General features: G+C 50.2%; 1 protein-coding gene across 1 annotated transcript in view; it reads right to left on the reverse strand.

Annotated features, from left to right (window-relative positions):
- LOC102991696 (disintegrin and metalloproteinase domain-containing protein 12) overlaps positions 1-16,178 on the reverse strand; it is a 698,539-nt gene that overhangs the window by 107,994 nt on the left and 574,367 nt on the right. The window contains exon 8 of the mRNA XM_055081255.1: positions 15,326-15,402. Within this exon, the coding sequence (XP_054937230.1) occupies positions 15,326-15,402 (77 nt within the window). The remainder of the gene's footprint in view (positions 1-15,325; positions 15,403-16,178) is intronic.

Raw genomic sequence — 16,178 nt, forward strand, 5'->3', positions numbered from 1 at the left:
GAGAGAGTGGCATGGACATATATACACTACCAAATGTAAAACAGATAGCTAGTGGGAAGCAGCCGCGTAGCACAGGGAGATCAGCTCGGTGCTTTGTGACCACCTAGAGGGGTGGGATAGGGAGGGTGGAGGGAGACGCAAGAGGGAGGGGATATGGGGATATATGTATACGTAGAGCTGATTAACTTTGTTATACAGCAGAAACTAACACAACAATGCACAGCAATTATATTCCAATAAAGATGTAAAAAAAAAAAGGACACATTTGCTAAATATTTTAACTTGCAGAGACAGAGGTGGCCTTATGCCATGGATCCCAAGGCATGTCTGACCTTCTGGAGCAGGACAGAGCTCCAGTAGGCTGTGTCCTACTTCCTGGAAATGAGCCATGTCAGTTTCTTTAAGTGATGGGGGAACATCGGCCTACACATTGGTTTTCCTTTCTCTTTTCCAATGTGGAATAAGAAGTACTTTGACTTAAAAAGGCTCTTCCTGATGTTGAAATAAGTTTTTTCTTTAGAGAAATGAGAACTTGGGTAACAGTAAACTAGCAGCTCTGAGAGTTCCCACACATCTAGCAACTTCTGTTATTGATCAAGTTGACCGCAATCATAAATGCATACAATTTTCATGCAAAATTCATCTGATTGTAAATAGTTGCTTCTAACACAGTGACTCAACCTTTTTTGAGACATGAACCTCCTTATACTCTCTCCAGAAGAATTCACATCTACGTAGACCCACAGTATTTTGCCGAAAATTTCAGGAGATTCAGGACTATGGATGAGGTCATGGGCTCCAGGTTTTAGGGCATCAGTTCCAAGGATTTAAGAAATAGCTTAGTCCTTAAGAAACAGCTGAAAAAGTCGGGTGCTCCACCAGTTTCTTTCAGACGACCTGAGCTTGTTTCCAAAGGATGGAGCTTGAAAGGTGTTCCCATAACATCCACTCTTGCTCATTTGTTCAGCCATTCACTCATCCAATGCTTATTGATGGCCCATTTATAGGTGACTATTTAATCGTTCTTAAATTTTAATGGAACAACAGTATTTCAATACTCAAATAGTATGGAAGGAAAAGGTTTGATGTGGCAAATATTTATTTTGAATGCAACCGGTGAACCCATACAAGCTAATCAGTTCATTATTATTCAGCTGGTTTACTCCACTAGCCCTGTTTTGTGAAGTGTTACAGGCAGTGAAAGAAACAGCAAGATCATGTCCAGGATGACCGCAGCCTAATTGAGAAGATTGCACCGAGACACACGGGGCAGCTGGAAAACACTGGAGAGTTAAGCTGTGTGTTACCAATAATCACAACACTTAACTGTTCAGAGATGGGGGAGCCAATGTGGTTTGGCGTAACTGAGAAGTTTTGGCTATTTTCAAATCCCACAGATTGATTAAAAGTCATTACATACAGCTGTTCTCTTATACACCCTGGCCCCCTACTCCCAACCCCCCAAACTACAGTCTTCATGTATCTCCAAGCAGATCTATTCATATAGACAGGACTTTGGTCATCAGCTCTGGGGTGGCTTGTATTTGTTTCTTTGAAAAGTTGTTTATGAGCTAAAACTTAGATTTCTCAGTTTAGAATGGGTAGTAGGACATTTCTGTTTATTAAAGTTGATTTTGAAAAACCCTAAATTAAGAAAAAGATCCTTAAAAAAAAAGGCCAGGGTAAAGTGGAAAATGAATACACTTGAGGGGAAAAGAGAGATCGGCTAGAAAGCTGACTTTCCTGCCCTAAAAAGAAAATGACACCGACATTTCATTTTGCATTGCAACATTTTCTATTTTGCATTGGATTTCAATAAGCTGAACACTTACAGTAAAATCTGTCACCAAGTTCTAATCATGAGAAGCACATGACTGAAAAAGATTTTCTACTTAATGGAAAATTTCTAGAAATTGTTACTCAGTCATAAAAATGTTCTGGTATCTCCTTTTATCTTTTAAGTCATCCAAAGGCCAGATGTTGAGAAACTGGGGTGAAGCCTTTCCCTTTGCTCCAAACAATTGGCAGCCTATCGTACATCTTAATTAAATAATTGCTTTGGACTGTCTTGTGTATAATTAATCATTTAGCTCTAGAGATTGCTGGAAACCACAGTGGACACAAAATTCAAGGATTCGGGGTTTCTGAGATGTGAAAATCTGATGTTCTCACAGCCCTTTCTGGCCCCAAACTAGATAAGCGAATGTAATTTAAGTTGAATGTCATAGGTATTTGGCTGTCAACTTGGAGTTGGAAGTATCTCAAGAGTGTGGAATTTAAATCCAGCAGACTTTGAAAGTGGGGTTCTCTTCCCACTGGTAGAGCAGGGGGAGAGAGGTTAGAAGACAGTTGCCAGTGTTTGGGAAAGCTGAAGCCTGTGGCCATCCTCTCTATGGGGAGATTAAGAGGATCAGGAGAACACGGGGACTGGCCCTTAGGAGGGGAGGGTGAGGCCAACTTCCGGGGCAGTGAGTGGTGGTGCATGGGAGAAGCAGAAGAGAGGGGCGGTTGGAGATGATGAGGGCCACCCCTCACGGCACTCTGCCTAGGATGCAGGCTCAGTGGATCCCCATATAGCGCAGCTCAGGTCATTTTCCCTGCTGTCGAGGGCACACAGGTAGCTGGGGGTACAGGTGGGACCCAGTCTCCACCCAGGTATCTGAGGCTTGAGATGTTCAGCCCCTGCGCTCTCCTGCCTGCCTCCCTCCCGTGCTGCCTTGAGAGGGTTGTGGGGCCCGAAACAGGGATGACTGTGACAGAGGCAGAAGTCAGAGGGGAAAAGGGGCCAAAGAAATGGAGCTGCTGCTTTGAAAACAGGCAGGCTTACTTTACATTTCAAAACCCTATTGTTTTTCCTTCAATGGAAACAAAGAGGAATCTATTACAATTTTAACGGCTTGAATATTAAATAGATTTACTATTTTGTTAGCTTTCAAAGTGCTAACTCAGGGGACCTACACTTCCTCAAGATACGTTTTTGTCCTTCTCGAAATTCAGTTTTTAATCTCCAAAGCAATGGTGAGTCAGGCAAGAACACAGCTGAATGGCGTTGTTCTTCATATGATTTTTCTTTCTACTCCCAGGCAAGCAGGGTAGTGGCACATGGATTCTGATGACCTCTAATCAGATGATGATTGAAAAATGGGAATTGACCTTTGCTAATTCTGTGTTCAATCGCTAACCGCATTTTCTTGGAAATAGACTTTGGGGCTCAATACTGTGCTGCCAATCATGTTAGAAATGCAGTTGGCATGAAATTTAATTTCAGTCCTTTTTTGGAGGAGCTCATGGGTAAAAGCGGTATCCCACCTCATCTGTGTCTGATACACAGCGATGGCAGCAGTATTAGTGAACCCAGTAGCACCATCAGGCTTATTTTCAATAAGTAATTTCCATGTGAACTACTCACGTATAATCAAAACAAATATTCATTATCCCCTGCTACGTGCAAAGCACCAGGCTAGCTCCCTTGGAACCCATAAAGGCATCTCACCCATGGTTCCCATTTCAAATGTAATTCATAATCAGGTTTGGGAGACACGGCCAAAGAGGTAAAACAAACTGTTATAAAAAATGTTAAGAGTAGCTATTACTACCGTATGCCAACACATATATATGGAATCTAAAAAAAATGGTTCTGAAGAGCTTAGGGGCAGGACAGGAATAAAGACGCAGACGTAGAGGATGGACTTGAGGACACGGGGAGGGGGAAGGGGAAGCTGGGACGAAGTGAGAGAGTGGCATGGACATATATATACACTACCAAACGTAAAACAGATAGCTAGCGGGAAGCAGCCGCGTAGCACAGGGAGATCAGCTCGGTGCTCTGTGACCACCTAGAGGGGTGGGAGAGGGAGGGTGGGAGGGAGACGCAAGAGGGAGGGGATATGGGGACATGTGTATACGTGTAGCTGATTCACTTTGTTATACAGCAGCAACTAACACAACAATGTAAAGCAATTATACTCCAATAAAGATGTTAAAAAAAGAGAAAGAATAGCTATCACTGGCATATCAATAATAATAATAGCAGCTACGATTGATGGTTACCCTGAGCCAGGCTCCTTTTTAGAAATAACAGCTCTGTTGAGAAATAATTCACCAACCATTAAGCTCACTCTTTTAAAGCATGCAATTCAATGGTTTTTTAGTATATTCACTGAGTTGTACAAACATCACCACAGTCTAATTCCAGAATGTTTTCATCACCCCTAAAGCAAACCCTGTACCGTTGGCAGTCACTCCTCACCCTTCCCTGCCCCCATGAACCAGGCTCTTGAAGCCTCTGTTTTCTCTAATATTTACAGCAGTCCTCTAAAGCAGGTATGATGAGCCCCTTTCATTAACAGGAAGCCAACGACGAGAGCCCATGGTCTCTGTGCTTCCCCAAAAGATATATCCAAGTCCTCATCCCCGGTACCTGTGAATATAAACCTTCAAAAAGGGGGAGGGGACTTCCCGGCCAGTCCAGTGGTTAAGAGTCCCATGCTTCCAATGCAGGGGGCGAAGGTTCGATGCCCTGGATGGGGAACTAAGATCCCACGTGTCGCGTGGAGCAGCAAAAAACAAACCAAAAAAACAACAGGGGGCAGTGGTTTGCAGGTGTGATTAAGTGGAGGATATCAAGATAAGATTATCCTGGATTTAGGGTGGGCCCTAAATTCAATGACGTGTGTCCTCATAAGACACAGAAAAAGGAGAAGACACAGACACACGGGGGCGAAGGCCACGTGGACAGAGGCAGAGATTGGAGTGATGCGGCCACAAGGCCAGGGACGCTGAGGAGTGCCGGGGGCCAGGAGAGAGGCACGGATGGATTCTCCCTCAGAGCCTCCAAAAGGAACCAACCCCGCCAACACCTTGACGTCAGGCTTCCGGCCTCCAGAACCGCGAGAGGCGACATTTCTGTTGCCTTCAAGCCCCCCAGTTTGCGGTCATTTGTTACGGCAGCCCTAAGAAACTAACACAGGCCCACAGCTGGTCAGTGGCAGAGCCAGGATTCCCCAGACGGACCTGGCTCCTGAGGCGGCTCCCTTGTCTTTGGCCACTCTGGATGGTCAGCCCCTCTCCTGAGTGGCCAAGGACTCGTGCCAGGGTGGGCGCAGCTGGATTCCAAGTGCAAAATGCCGGAGAAACTCAGAGCTGCCCAGAGGCTGGGCAGGCAGCCCAGCGCTGACCTAGCAATGGTTGATAAACAGCCCATGTGAAACGGGGGCCTTGAAGGGAGCTCTGGAGGATGGGGAGGGCCTGGAGGTGTGGGGAGCTCGGGGGCCAGGTGAACGGCCTCGAAGAAGCAAGAGTGCAGGTGAGAGAAAGGTCAGCGTGTGCTCAGAAAGAAACACCGTGGCTGAAACGGAGACGCGCGCAGGACAGCGGGGCCACGGAAGGAGGGCGGGCCCTGGACCTGGGCGGTGGTCGATGCCAGGCAAGGCGCTCACCTCGGCTTTAGACCTCGGGCTGCACCTGTGGCCTCGTCACCCACCGTGGCGCACACGCTTTGCGCAGAAGACGACACTGCCTCTTCTATGCACTTCCAACTCCCAACTGCCGGGACTCTGCTCTTGCTGGCCCCTCTTCCTCTGCCTTTCCCCACCTCCATCCCGGGACCTCTATCAAATCCACCGGCTCCTTGCCTTGTAACCGTTGGTGGTCACCCCTCTGGCCTGTGGGATGCAGCTGCTTTGGGGCCACGTCTTCACCCAAAGGCTCCCACCGTTCCCGGGCAGCCCTCGGGCAGAGCCTTCCAGGCTGAAGCACAACCTCTGAGGTCCAGGTTAGCCATACCTCCCCGCAGGATTCCCTAGGCCCTTCTGCGGGGTTTCTCGTGTGGTTTTGTGTACACCTACTTCACGGCACTTGCTTCCTCCTATTGAAATGATGTCTGGCTGCAGCGATCAGTGCGTGAGGAGGTGATGGATGAACACCCGTGGAAACACTGTTGCACGAGCACGTGAGTGAACAGGGGCTCTGACATGTAGGCCGTGGGGAGCCGTGTGGTTTTGAGTGCAGAGGGTGGCAGGGCTTATGATCGAGCAGTGTTTTTGAAACACGACCTTCTGGAATGTGCAAGACGGACGTGAAGGGAAGGGTGGAGGAAGCATGGGTGCAAAGCAATTTAAAAATCCTGGGGGGAGGGAGGGCTGCTCTGGGGTGGCGACGGGGGAATGGGGAAGGGGAGATGGATGAGGGAGATGCTGTAAGGGGTGGGGGTGGGAGGGGCTGGTGCCTGCCAGAGGTTATCAGAGATCACCCCCGGGGGGCCAAGCTCGGAGCCTGGGATGGGCTGGACCTTGAATGGAAAAGAGTTCAGGACGGGGGCCAGTCTGGGACCAAGGAGCTGGGATTTGGACATTCTGAATTTTGAATGAGAGTAGAACCTGGGAGAACTGAGACTTGACCTTGGGGGTCCTTCAGGGTGGGGACCGGAGCGGCCTTGGAGATGGTGCAGAAGGGCTCCAAACCCAGCTGTGGTTCCCACAGATGTTTACACAGGATGCCGGAATGAATATCTCCACGGAGGAAGAGGAAGGCAGAAGGAGAGCCTCACCAGAGGTGGCATGGCCTGCGGGGTGGAGGGGAGCCAGCGGAGCCCAGCCTGATAGAAGCTAGGGGAGCAGAAGGTCACAGAACAGAGGTCAAGGTCAAATTAACTTCACCTCCCACTCTAAGCTAATTTCTTTCTTAACGTGATCTACTACACTTTAAAGATTTTTTTAAAATTTGAACTGGCTGGGATTAAGTTTCACGGACCACCTGATGGCTTGGGGAGAGCACGTTTATTCCACCAATGTTTGTTGGGCACCTATAACGTGCCAGGTTCTAGACAGTGCTAGGGTGGGCCCAGGGCCCTGCTTTCCTAGCAGCCAGGACAGCAAAGGCAAGGTCATCTCCACGTGCCTGACTTTTCGGCCCCTTAGACCACTTTGCCATGGGGCCATTTCGGTTGAGCTGTGACATCTGGAAAACCCACATCCACCCAGATCAGCGAACACTCAAGTCCAGCTGAGCGGTACCAGGGACGACGGCGGGCAACTCCTCGGCCTCCTTGGACGTGGCCAGTCCTTCAGGAGGGCTGAGGCTCATTTCCCAGCACTGACCTCACTCCCTCTGACTTGTTTTCCTCCCAAGATCCTTTTTTCACCTTCTCAGCTGGGATTTCTGGTCAATTTCTTCAAATGGATCAATTCAACGTGCTTGTTAAATTATAAATAACAGCACTGCATCAAAGCAGAACTTTTCCTTTCTTTCTTTTTAAAAAAATGATGGTTGTGATTGCCCTGATCGCTCAATTGCAAATGATTACTTTCATTATAATGGTTATTTCTGATTCCATGGACCATAACACTGGTCAATTCTACCCCTTTGAAAAATAAGTTGATTGACTATTTTTCAACAGTGTGGTAGAGCAAGAAGTATTCCTGCATTTTGTGTTATATTTGATCTCATTATATAAAACTTAGTGCAGTAAACTTTATGTTACATAATTAAAGTCAATGCAAGACATGAAAGGATCACAGCAATGTGTGTACTTATTCAGGTACCAAATAACCTGGCATCTGAGTATTTTTATTTAATTGAATTTTTAAAAGCATCTTGTGCTGTCTCCCACATCTAAGGCCGGTGCTAAGAGCTTATCGGACATGTTCCCTACCCTGAAGGTCCTTACAGCAGGGTAGTGAAAGCACAAGGTACAGTAATTGACTGTAAGTGAGCCAAAGCAGGACGGGTGCCGTAACCCAGGGGTGTAAACAAATCTCTAGGAAGCGCCTGCTATGCTACAGGCACTGCGCTGCAGAAGCAAGGGCTGTCTACGATGGAGCAGGCGAGGCAGGGTTGAGCTGCATGGCAAGGAGTGGCTGGGAGGCCAGGGTGGGCTTCGTGGAGGAGGCATCATTTGATTTGGGCCTTGGTGGGAGAGTGAACCTTCCGAAGCCACTGAGCGATGGGGAGAGGAGTGAGTCCCAGGCCGAGGCACAGCAGGGATAAAGGCGGTGAGACACATGTAGGGCATGTTCCGGAAACATGTAGAAAACAGTGGGGCTGGAATGGGGGAGGGGCTCCTCAGGGTAGAGGACGATGGGGCTGAAAAAGAAGGTTGGATCCAAGTCGGGCAAAAGATCTAGTGGCGCAAATATGGAACAAGGAGTCAGCCAGACTTGGGTTGGAGATGGAGTTTTGCCCATTACAGCTGAAGGACTCTGGGGAAGCCACTTTCCCAGGCTTTGCTTCCTCAACCATAATCTGAGGAACGTAACACCTGCCTACAGCTTAGTGAGCGTCGCACGAGCGCGTGCCAAGGCTTGGTGTCAACGCACGAGATGCCCCTCTCCTGAGACAGCGGCTGTGACTGGGAAGGGGGTGACAGCATCCTTTGGCGTGAGCGCCTGCAGCCCCGAGCTGCAGCATCAGGGCCGGGCTCCTGGTGACTGAGCCTCGGCTGCTCTGTAAAGCAGCGGCACTAACACCGGGCCCTGCCCTCCTAAAGCAGAACCTGTGATGATGGCAAAGAGTAAAGTGTGACACAGCCTGCTTGTCATCCCCCTTGGGGGCGTGTGTGCGCCTGTGTGCGAGAGCACGTGTAAAAGCGTGAGTGTGTAGCTGTGAGTGTGTGTACACCTCGCGCTCAGGTATCCTAAACTCCACTTAAAAATGAAGTCGTCATTACAACGAATACCTAGTTTACAACTCTAGACACCAGTTTCCTCATCTGTTACGTGAATGCTTCCCTTAAGTCTATCAAAGCACAGGTGATTCCCTAAGAAATTAAGCCTCATTTTAACCAGCGTGCCCGCAGGGGATGGGAAAACTCTTGGCTTGTTCCAAAATTGTGAGCCCCCAGGAGTCCTCGTGACAGATTTCCAAGCAGAAGCTCGGAGGTGGAGCAAGAGAAGAGGAAGAAATGGTGAGAGACGGGCTCTTCCCCGCTAAGGACCTCATGCTCTAACCAGGGAGCTGGAAGGGGACAGCAATGAGGTGTTTGTGAATCACATCGGCACACAGGGACACGGCTATCTGGATGCCCTGGCAGGAGCGAGCCAGGACCGGACGCCTGTCCCATTACAAAACACAGCGGCTAAGCTCCTCTGGGACAGGGGCAGAATTCTCTCCCCATCACTGGCACATGGTACCCGTGCATGACTGTGTCAAGGAGCATCTGGTGCTCATGGGGCTGCTCGTGGGCTTAGGGACTCAGGAGCAGGGCCGAGGCACGAAGCAGCGAGAGTGTCAACCATGAACCACGAACGCTGCGCTGACACCGTGCTAACGAGGGCTGGGCGTCTTGGGGAGACGTACGATATGGTACAAAACTAACGTATGGCCCGAACTTGCCGTTTGACTTGGAGTCCTTTCAAAGGAAGGATAAGCTCTATGGCGGCACTCGGTTTTATGACCTATTTTCCACGTTGCACTTCATTCCCTCCATTCAAGAGCTGCTTCCGCTTTAATCCCCCTTTCTGCTGGGATCTCCATGCGTTTCTCTCTCCTTATCTTTTCCCCTTCAAGCTTCAAATGAAGAAGGATGACTTGTTTGCTTCCCTCCTCTCTTCTCTCTTCCAGGACAGAGCTTTCCTTGCCTGCCCGTCTTTGATCAGCTTTTCTGAAGCAAAGCAGGATGTTCCTTCTCTGCTTTTTCTCTGCAAAACTGTAATCTGCTGGGCTCTAATTAATGCATCCCCTAGGACACTCGAGTTTTCCTCCACATTCCTAGCTCTGAATGTATTTTGGGGTCACACCATATTTCACATAATTTTTAATCCTATATTCTTTCTCAAAATCTACCAGGCTGGTGCTACTCTAGTTGCATTTTTATTTCCCCTCTCGATTGATTCTTCTGCCAGGAAGCAGTTGATCGAACACAGCTTTGTCTCTGGCCTGATTCTCTCCTCTCAAGATCATAAAGTTGACTACATAACTCCGGAATTTCTCTGTTGATGCATGGTCTGCTGCTTTTGTAACAACAGCACAAAGATCTGGGAAATTAAAATTCTCAGGAGCTCCATGCCCACGCAGCAGCTTGCTCCGTCAGTGTTCCCACCCCGTCTTGGTGGTCGACACCAGACGAGGCAGCACTCACTCCCCTGACTCTTCCTGGAACCCCAGCCATAAGTATTTCACAATATTCCTCTTTGCCAAGTTGTGCTTTGTGCCAGGTACCCGGGGTGCGGCGGGCGGACATTCTCCAGGTGCCGGAGACAAGAGGTGGTCCTGAGACTCAGTCGCTCTGCAGAATCTGGTCAGAGAGATGGACCCCTCTGTGAGGGAGAACCCGGGGACCCTGACACTTACCTGTGCCTTTGGGGGGCAGGCCTGGGATGAAGGACAGGGAGTGGAGAGCAAGTGGCAAGGCCAAGCACAGGGGGCAGATCTGTCCTATTTAAATGTGACTCAGGAATACTCTACCCAGTCGTTCATCTTCATAGTTTAAAACTAATTAGTTAATGTCACTGGTTTGCAGATTGCTTTATTTAGTGTAAAAAGGAGCCACTAGGAATTCCCTTGAAGATACCCTCATCTCTTTATCCATCAAGGGTTTGATACCCTATGAAAACCACCTGAAAGTTATCAGACCAACCTGGACGTCTCCATTTACGCCTGGTCTCAGTTTCGCTAGCTTAGAGTTTTCACAAACATGTGGAAGCTGTTGTTGGAGTTGGCCTGTAGTTTCTGTGTGTCCCTGGCCCTCATCTGTCCTTTTTCTGGTTTTCCTTCACGTACCCACCCTTCTCCCCCACCCGCACCAGCCCCTGAGGCTGGGTGTGGTTCACACTCAGCCTGGCCCAGGGGTTGGGCACATAACCTGTTAAATTAGAGCATTCCACCCACCACTTCCCTGGTGGCGCAGTGGTTGGGAGTCCGCCTGCCAATGCAGGAAACACGGGTTCGAGCCCAGGTCCAGGAAGATCCCACGTGCTACACAGCAACTGAGCCCGTGCACCACAACTACTGAGCCTGCGCTCTAGAGCCTGCAAGCGACAACTACTGAGCCCACGTGCCACAACTACTGAAGCCCGCACGCCTAGAGCCTGATTGTTTCAGGGAGGAGCCCATGACCCAGTGAGGGACAATAAGTTGCATCTTGAGGACTTTTGCTGAACTTAAAAGAAGGGTCCTCATTCTTCTACTCGCCCTCTGAGGATGTAAGTCTGGAGCTGCCTGAAGACCCTCTGTCACCGCAAAAATAAACAGTGCCTGAGAATGAAATCAACACAGAAGAAGGTAGAGGCCAAAGATGGAGAGAGAATGGATTCTGATAACATCAGTTAGGCCCTGGAACCAGTCATACCTGAAGCCGTCCCTGGACTTTTCGATAGCATGAATCTACCTCTATGCTTGGTCTTTAAGCCAGTTTGAATTAGCTTTTATGTTCTTTGCACACAGTGACCTCTATATTAATTTGAAGGTTGGAAATATCTAGCCTTCAAAACAGGTCCACCTTTTAGGTTCCAGAGAGGTGCGACAGTAAAGTGCCGACTTCCCACGTATGTGTTAGAGACTCTCTACTTTCAGGTGTATTGGACACCACACAGGAGAGGGGTGACTGTAATTCTCAGGTGTGTGTGGTCCTGTGTGCTCCACCCGGCTCTCGTAGGAGCAGTGTAGCTCTGCATGGAATTAATCCAGAAGCACGGCATGTTCACGCCTCCCTGACTGGTCCAGTCCCAGAATCAAAGAACGTAAGACTGTCTCAAGTGGCTGATGGTTTTTCCATTGGCTGCTCACTCAAGGTCAGGCACAGGGCTGGGCTTTCCTATGGGTCATTGTACTTATTTTCACAACCACCAGTCTCAGCTAGAGTCTTTATCTCCATTTTAAATACAAGGCAACCGGAGCTCAGAGAGGCCCAGTGACTGGTCACTGCTTGGGCTATTCTGCTCCGGGGCATGGACGTCTATCGGATGATCCCAGAGGGCCTACCTCCAATTGGTCACTTACCTTGGCCCAGATGCCAGCGGGCCTGACCCCACCCTGTCCTTCATCTCTGTGTCCTCCAGGTGCCTGTGCCCTGGTTTTCCAGGAGAACTGGGCCCTGATCCCCACGCAACTCTTCCGTCCTCTAACTGAGCCCACCCTCCTCCCTCCACCCCTCAAACCTCCCCACTGTGCCCTGGGGACTCATGGTCCCCCCCAAACTGCCCTCCCCCTGACGCGCTCCTGGATGTCCCCGTCACCTCCTCACCCCAGCCCACGTCTGCTGCTGTGGTTTCCCTGCTTGCGACTGAAGCAGGCGAAGGGGGAGGGGAGCCAGTTCTGAACAGACTGTTAGATTCCAGTGGTAAATACTTAAAAATGAATCCGGGATCTCAAGGACTGGGGGAGACGTGAGGAAACAGAACCCCCGTCCTCTGATGGTCAGAGTGGAAATCGGGCGGGCACGCTGGCAGGACACGGTGGCAGGACCGGGCAGGTCACACCCTTCCCTCCTTTGGGCGCCTCCATCCGAGCCGCACCCGGGTCACGGAGACCGAGGCCTGCGGGGCCGGTCGCTGGCAGCTGAGAGAGGCTGGAAACCACCTAAATGCACGTGGCGGAGAAAACGAGGAGAGGAAACGCGGGTGTTCATGGAACGCAAGGCTGTGCGCAGTGAGGGAAGAGGCCGCCCCTCACGCGCCAGGAAGGACGATGCCAAAACGACGCTGAACACGGAAACCGACTGCAGGGCGCGCTGCGCTGCCCTCCTTCACGTACACGTAAGGCGTGCAGGTGGCCCGTGCCACGAAGAACGGCAGCGGCGGGGGGACACGTGTTGGGGGTCGGCGGGGGTTGGGGGCGCACGTGGGGCAGGGACGCCCCGGGAAAGGACGGGCCGGGGGACGTGCGGCCGGAGGCCCGGCTGCACCCTCCCTCGGGCCGGTCCAGCCGCCAGCCGGGCCCAGGGCTGCGCGTGCTGACCAGGCCGCGGCCAGACTCGGGTGCTGTTATTCTGGAGAATTCCGTCCACTAGCGGCTGTAGTGTCTGTCCGTAAGAGCGGCCGACGCGATCACTCATTAATTCCAGAGTACCTGTACACGCTCACAGCGCCGCAGGACTCACAGCAGGCAAGGTTTCCGAGAGCGCCGCTTCCTCTCCCCTGCGCGGGGCGTCTGTCTCCATCCACAGCCGCTAAACCCCGACCAGGGCCCCTGCTCTCCACTTCGCTCCCGTCGTGTGTAGTGTGTTACGTGTGCTGAGTTGTCCAAGGTGCACTGTGTGCCTGCGGTATGTTGTGTGTGGCATGTTGTGTGTGTGTGTGTGTTGTGTTGATATGTGTGGTATGTCGTGTGTGATAAATTGTGTGTGTTACAGGGTGTGTCTGTGGTGCTTGTACTGTGTGTGTTGTGGTGTGTGGTATATAGTGTGTGGTACGTGTGTGCTAAGGTGTGTATGTGTGGTGTGTGTAGTATATTGTGTGGTGTGTGTGTGGTGTGTGTGGTATATAGTGTGTGGTACATGTGTGCTAAGGTGTGTATGTGTGGTGTGTGTAGTATATTGTGTGTGTGTGTGGTGTGTGTGGTATATAGTGTGTGGTACGTGTGTGCTAAGGTGTGTATGTGTGGTGTGTGTAGTATATTGTGTGGTGTGTGTGGTATATAGTGTGTGGTACATGTGTGCTAAGGTGTGTATGTGTGGTGTGTGTAGTATATTGTGTGGTGTGTGTGTGGTGTGTGTGTCTATGTACCACTATAAGCAGTTTGGAGCTGCTGGAATGAAACTAACACTGCAGAGCAAGCTGGACCCAAACATCAGCCCAGATGCCCAGCCCTGGGAACGTGCCAGCAGGCAGCTCTGACCCTACAGTGGAGTTCTACCAGGGTCACTCTCTGAAGACGCACAGAAATAGAAGGTGGCAGTGGGCTGCTTTCCCCCTCTGTGCCTAGAAAATATTTAGCAGCTAGGTGTCTTGAAAGGCCTGAACATGTGCCGAAATCAATTAAATATTGAGTGAAATAAGTAGACTGTTTCTAAATCTCTACTACTTTGGGAGCCTGAAAGTTTTTAAGGTGAAAAAACCCTAAAGGTTTTTTTTTAAAGTAGTATTTAGAAATATTTATTCAGGTGTATGAGTAGACTAAATTTCATCAACTTCTGAACAATGTCTACCCAAAGTGCTGCTATTTTAACACAGTGCAGGGATGCCACAATTAGACCAAACTATTATCTGATCAAAGCCCTCCCTTAGTTTGCATAAGTCATGAACCAGCGTGTGTGGTTAAACTTCTTTTTAAGAGTTTCTTTATGACATACATTATCAGTGTTCCATAAAAGAAAAACACTCAACCCAAAACCTTACTGGCTTTAACAAAAAATCTGCTAAAATATGTTGTGTGTGTGTGGTATAGTGTGTGTGTGTGGTGTGTATGTTGTCTGTGTGTGGTGTGTGTGGTATATTGTGTGTGTGTGGTATGTATGTTGTGTGTGTGGTATATTGTGTGTGTGGTGTGTATGTTGTGTCTGTGTGTGGTATATTATGTATGTGTCTGTGGTGTGAATGTGGTGTGTGTGGTATGTTGTGTGTCTGTGGTGTGTATGTTGTGTGCGTGGTGTGTGTGCGGGGTGTGCACCGAGGTTCCTTCTCCGCCATGGCACGCAGTACTCGCAGACCCACGGCGCACAGTCCCGCGTTCCCTGGGCCGCCGCCGTGCCGGGCCCTCCGTCCTTCCCTCCGCAGACCCGCACTCTGGTGGCAGCGGCCAAAGCAAAGCAGGACTTTGAGGACACAAGCTGCTAGTTCACAAACTAGATAGATAAACCCAGTCAAGAGGCTGAGGCAGCTGGGAATCTGTCAACAGACTGGTTTTCCTGGGGAGCCCACAGAGCCCGCTGGGGCCAGTTGCTGCGACTGGAAGGCGGGGCTGGCTCGTCCTCGGCAGCAGAAGGGACTGTTTCCTGCGTCGGGCAGGGGCCCCTGCCACCCAGGCCCATACTCAGCTCACCTGGACCTGTGCTCAGTCAGCCCCTCACTTTGTGTCCTAGTGAGAAGAGGCCCTTTTCATTTTTATTAAGCAAGCAGCTGAAATGCTAATACCTAATGTCCTATTTTTTTAACACTGGGAGTTGTTTGGCCTCGAGCCACAAAAACAAAAGATATTCCCCAAATCCTTGGCTGCTGAAACCCAGCCAACCTACCAGGCCTGAGGACAGCCTCGAAAGAGCAGCAGCGAAGGAAGGCGAGCTGAGATGGGAGTGGGGGGGGTGCGGTGCCCTCCGCATTGCCGGGCAAGGGCTCCTCGGTTCTGCCAGGCGGGGGCGAGGTCCGTCACTCTAGTGCTTTAGAGCGATTGGAGAAGGGGGTGGTCTGCGGTAGCTGTGCTTAAGGCCAGAGCTGCCACTGTCATGGTCACTTACCTGAGACCAGAACAAGTGCTGAGACTGACCGTGGAACCAGAATAGCCCTGCACGTATCCATGGTAGTAACAGTGACCCTGAAAGGAGGAGAAAGTCGGTTCAGTCATGCTGTCTTCTTGCCCACTCACAATAAACCAACGGCCTCCAATCATCTTGTTTTCAGCTACAGAATTCCCTTTTGCATAAAATATTGAACCAGCCAGTGGTCTTGATGTTTCATGCCAGCCCCACGTGACCCAGCCAGGATCTATGGCAGGAATATCTGATTTACTTAGAGATTATCAACAGGGTTTCTAATTGCATCCTGGTTCCATTCTCTTCTCTCTGACACCCTTCAGGAAAGCCCTGATGCAGAAGGTTTTACAAACTCCAGCAGCTGAACAAATCACATTGCCATTTTCCACATTACAAATTGTCTTTTGTAATGAGATGAGGAACCGTGTGGGGTATTTAAGCACACTGTGAAATGCAATAAAATGAGGCCAAATCGATGGCTTATGAAAACAGAAAAGGCTATGAGAGGAAGGGGGTGAGGAGAGATAGCGGGTACCTCGATGAACTGCCCAATTGAGAGTAGAAAGACTCTCTTAGCAGGAGAGGAAAATAGGAAGGTCTTCTAAGACAAAAGTCCTCGGGTGACATGCCTGCAATATTCCATTTCTTTAATAAGGTCACTTGCAAAAAGAAACCACAGCACTTGGGCTTCCCTGGTGGCGCAGTGGTTGCGCGTCCGCCTGCCGATGCAGGGGAACCGGGTTCGCGCCCCGGTCCGGGAGGATCCCACATGCCGCGGAGCGGCTGGGGCCGTGAGCCGTGGCCGCTGGGCCTGCGCGTCCGGAGCCTGCGCTCCGCA

Source organism: Physeter macrocephalus, chromosome 20, assembly GCF_002837175.3.
Source record: "Physeter macrocephalus isolate SW-GA chromosome 20, ASM283717v5, whole genome shotgun sequence".
Taxonomy (NCBI): domain Eukaryota; kingdom Metazoa; phylum Chordata; class Mammalia; order Artiodactyla; family Physeteridae; genus Physeter; species Physeter macrocephalus.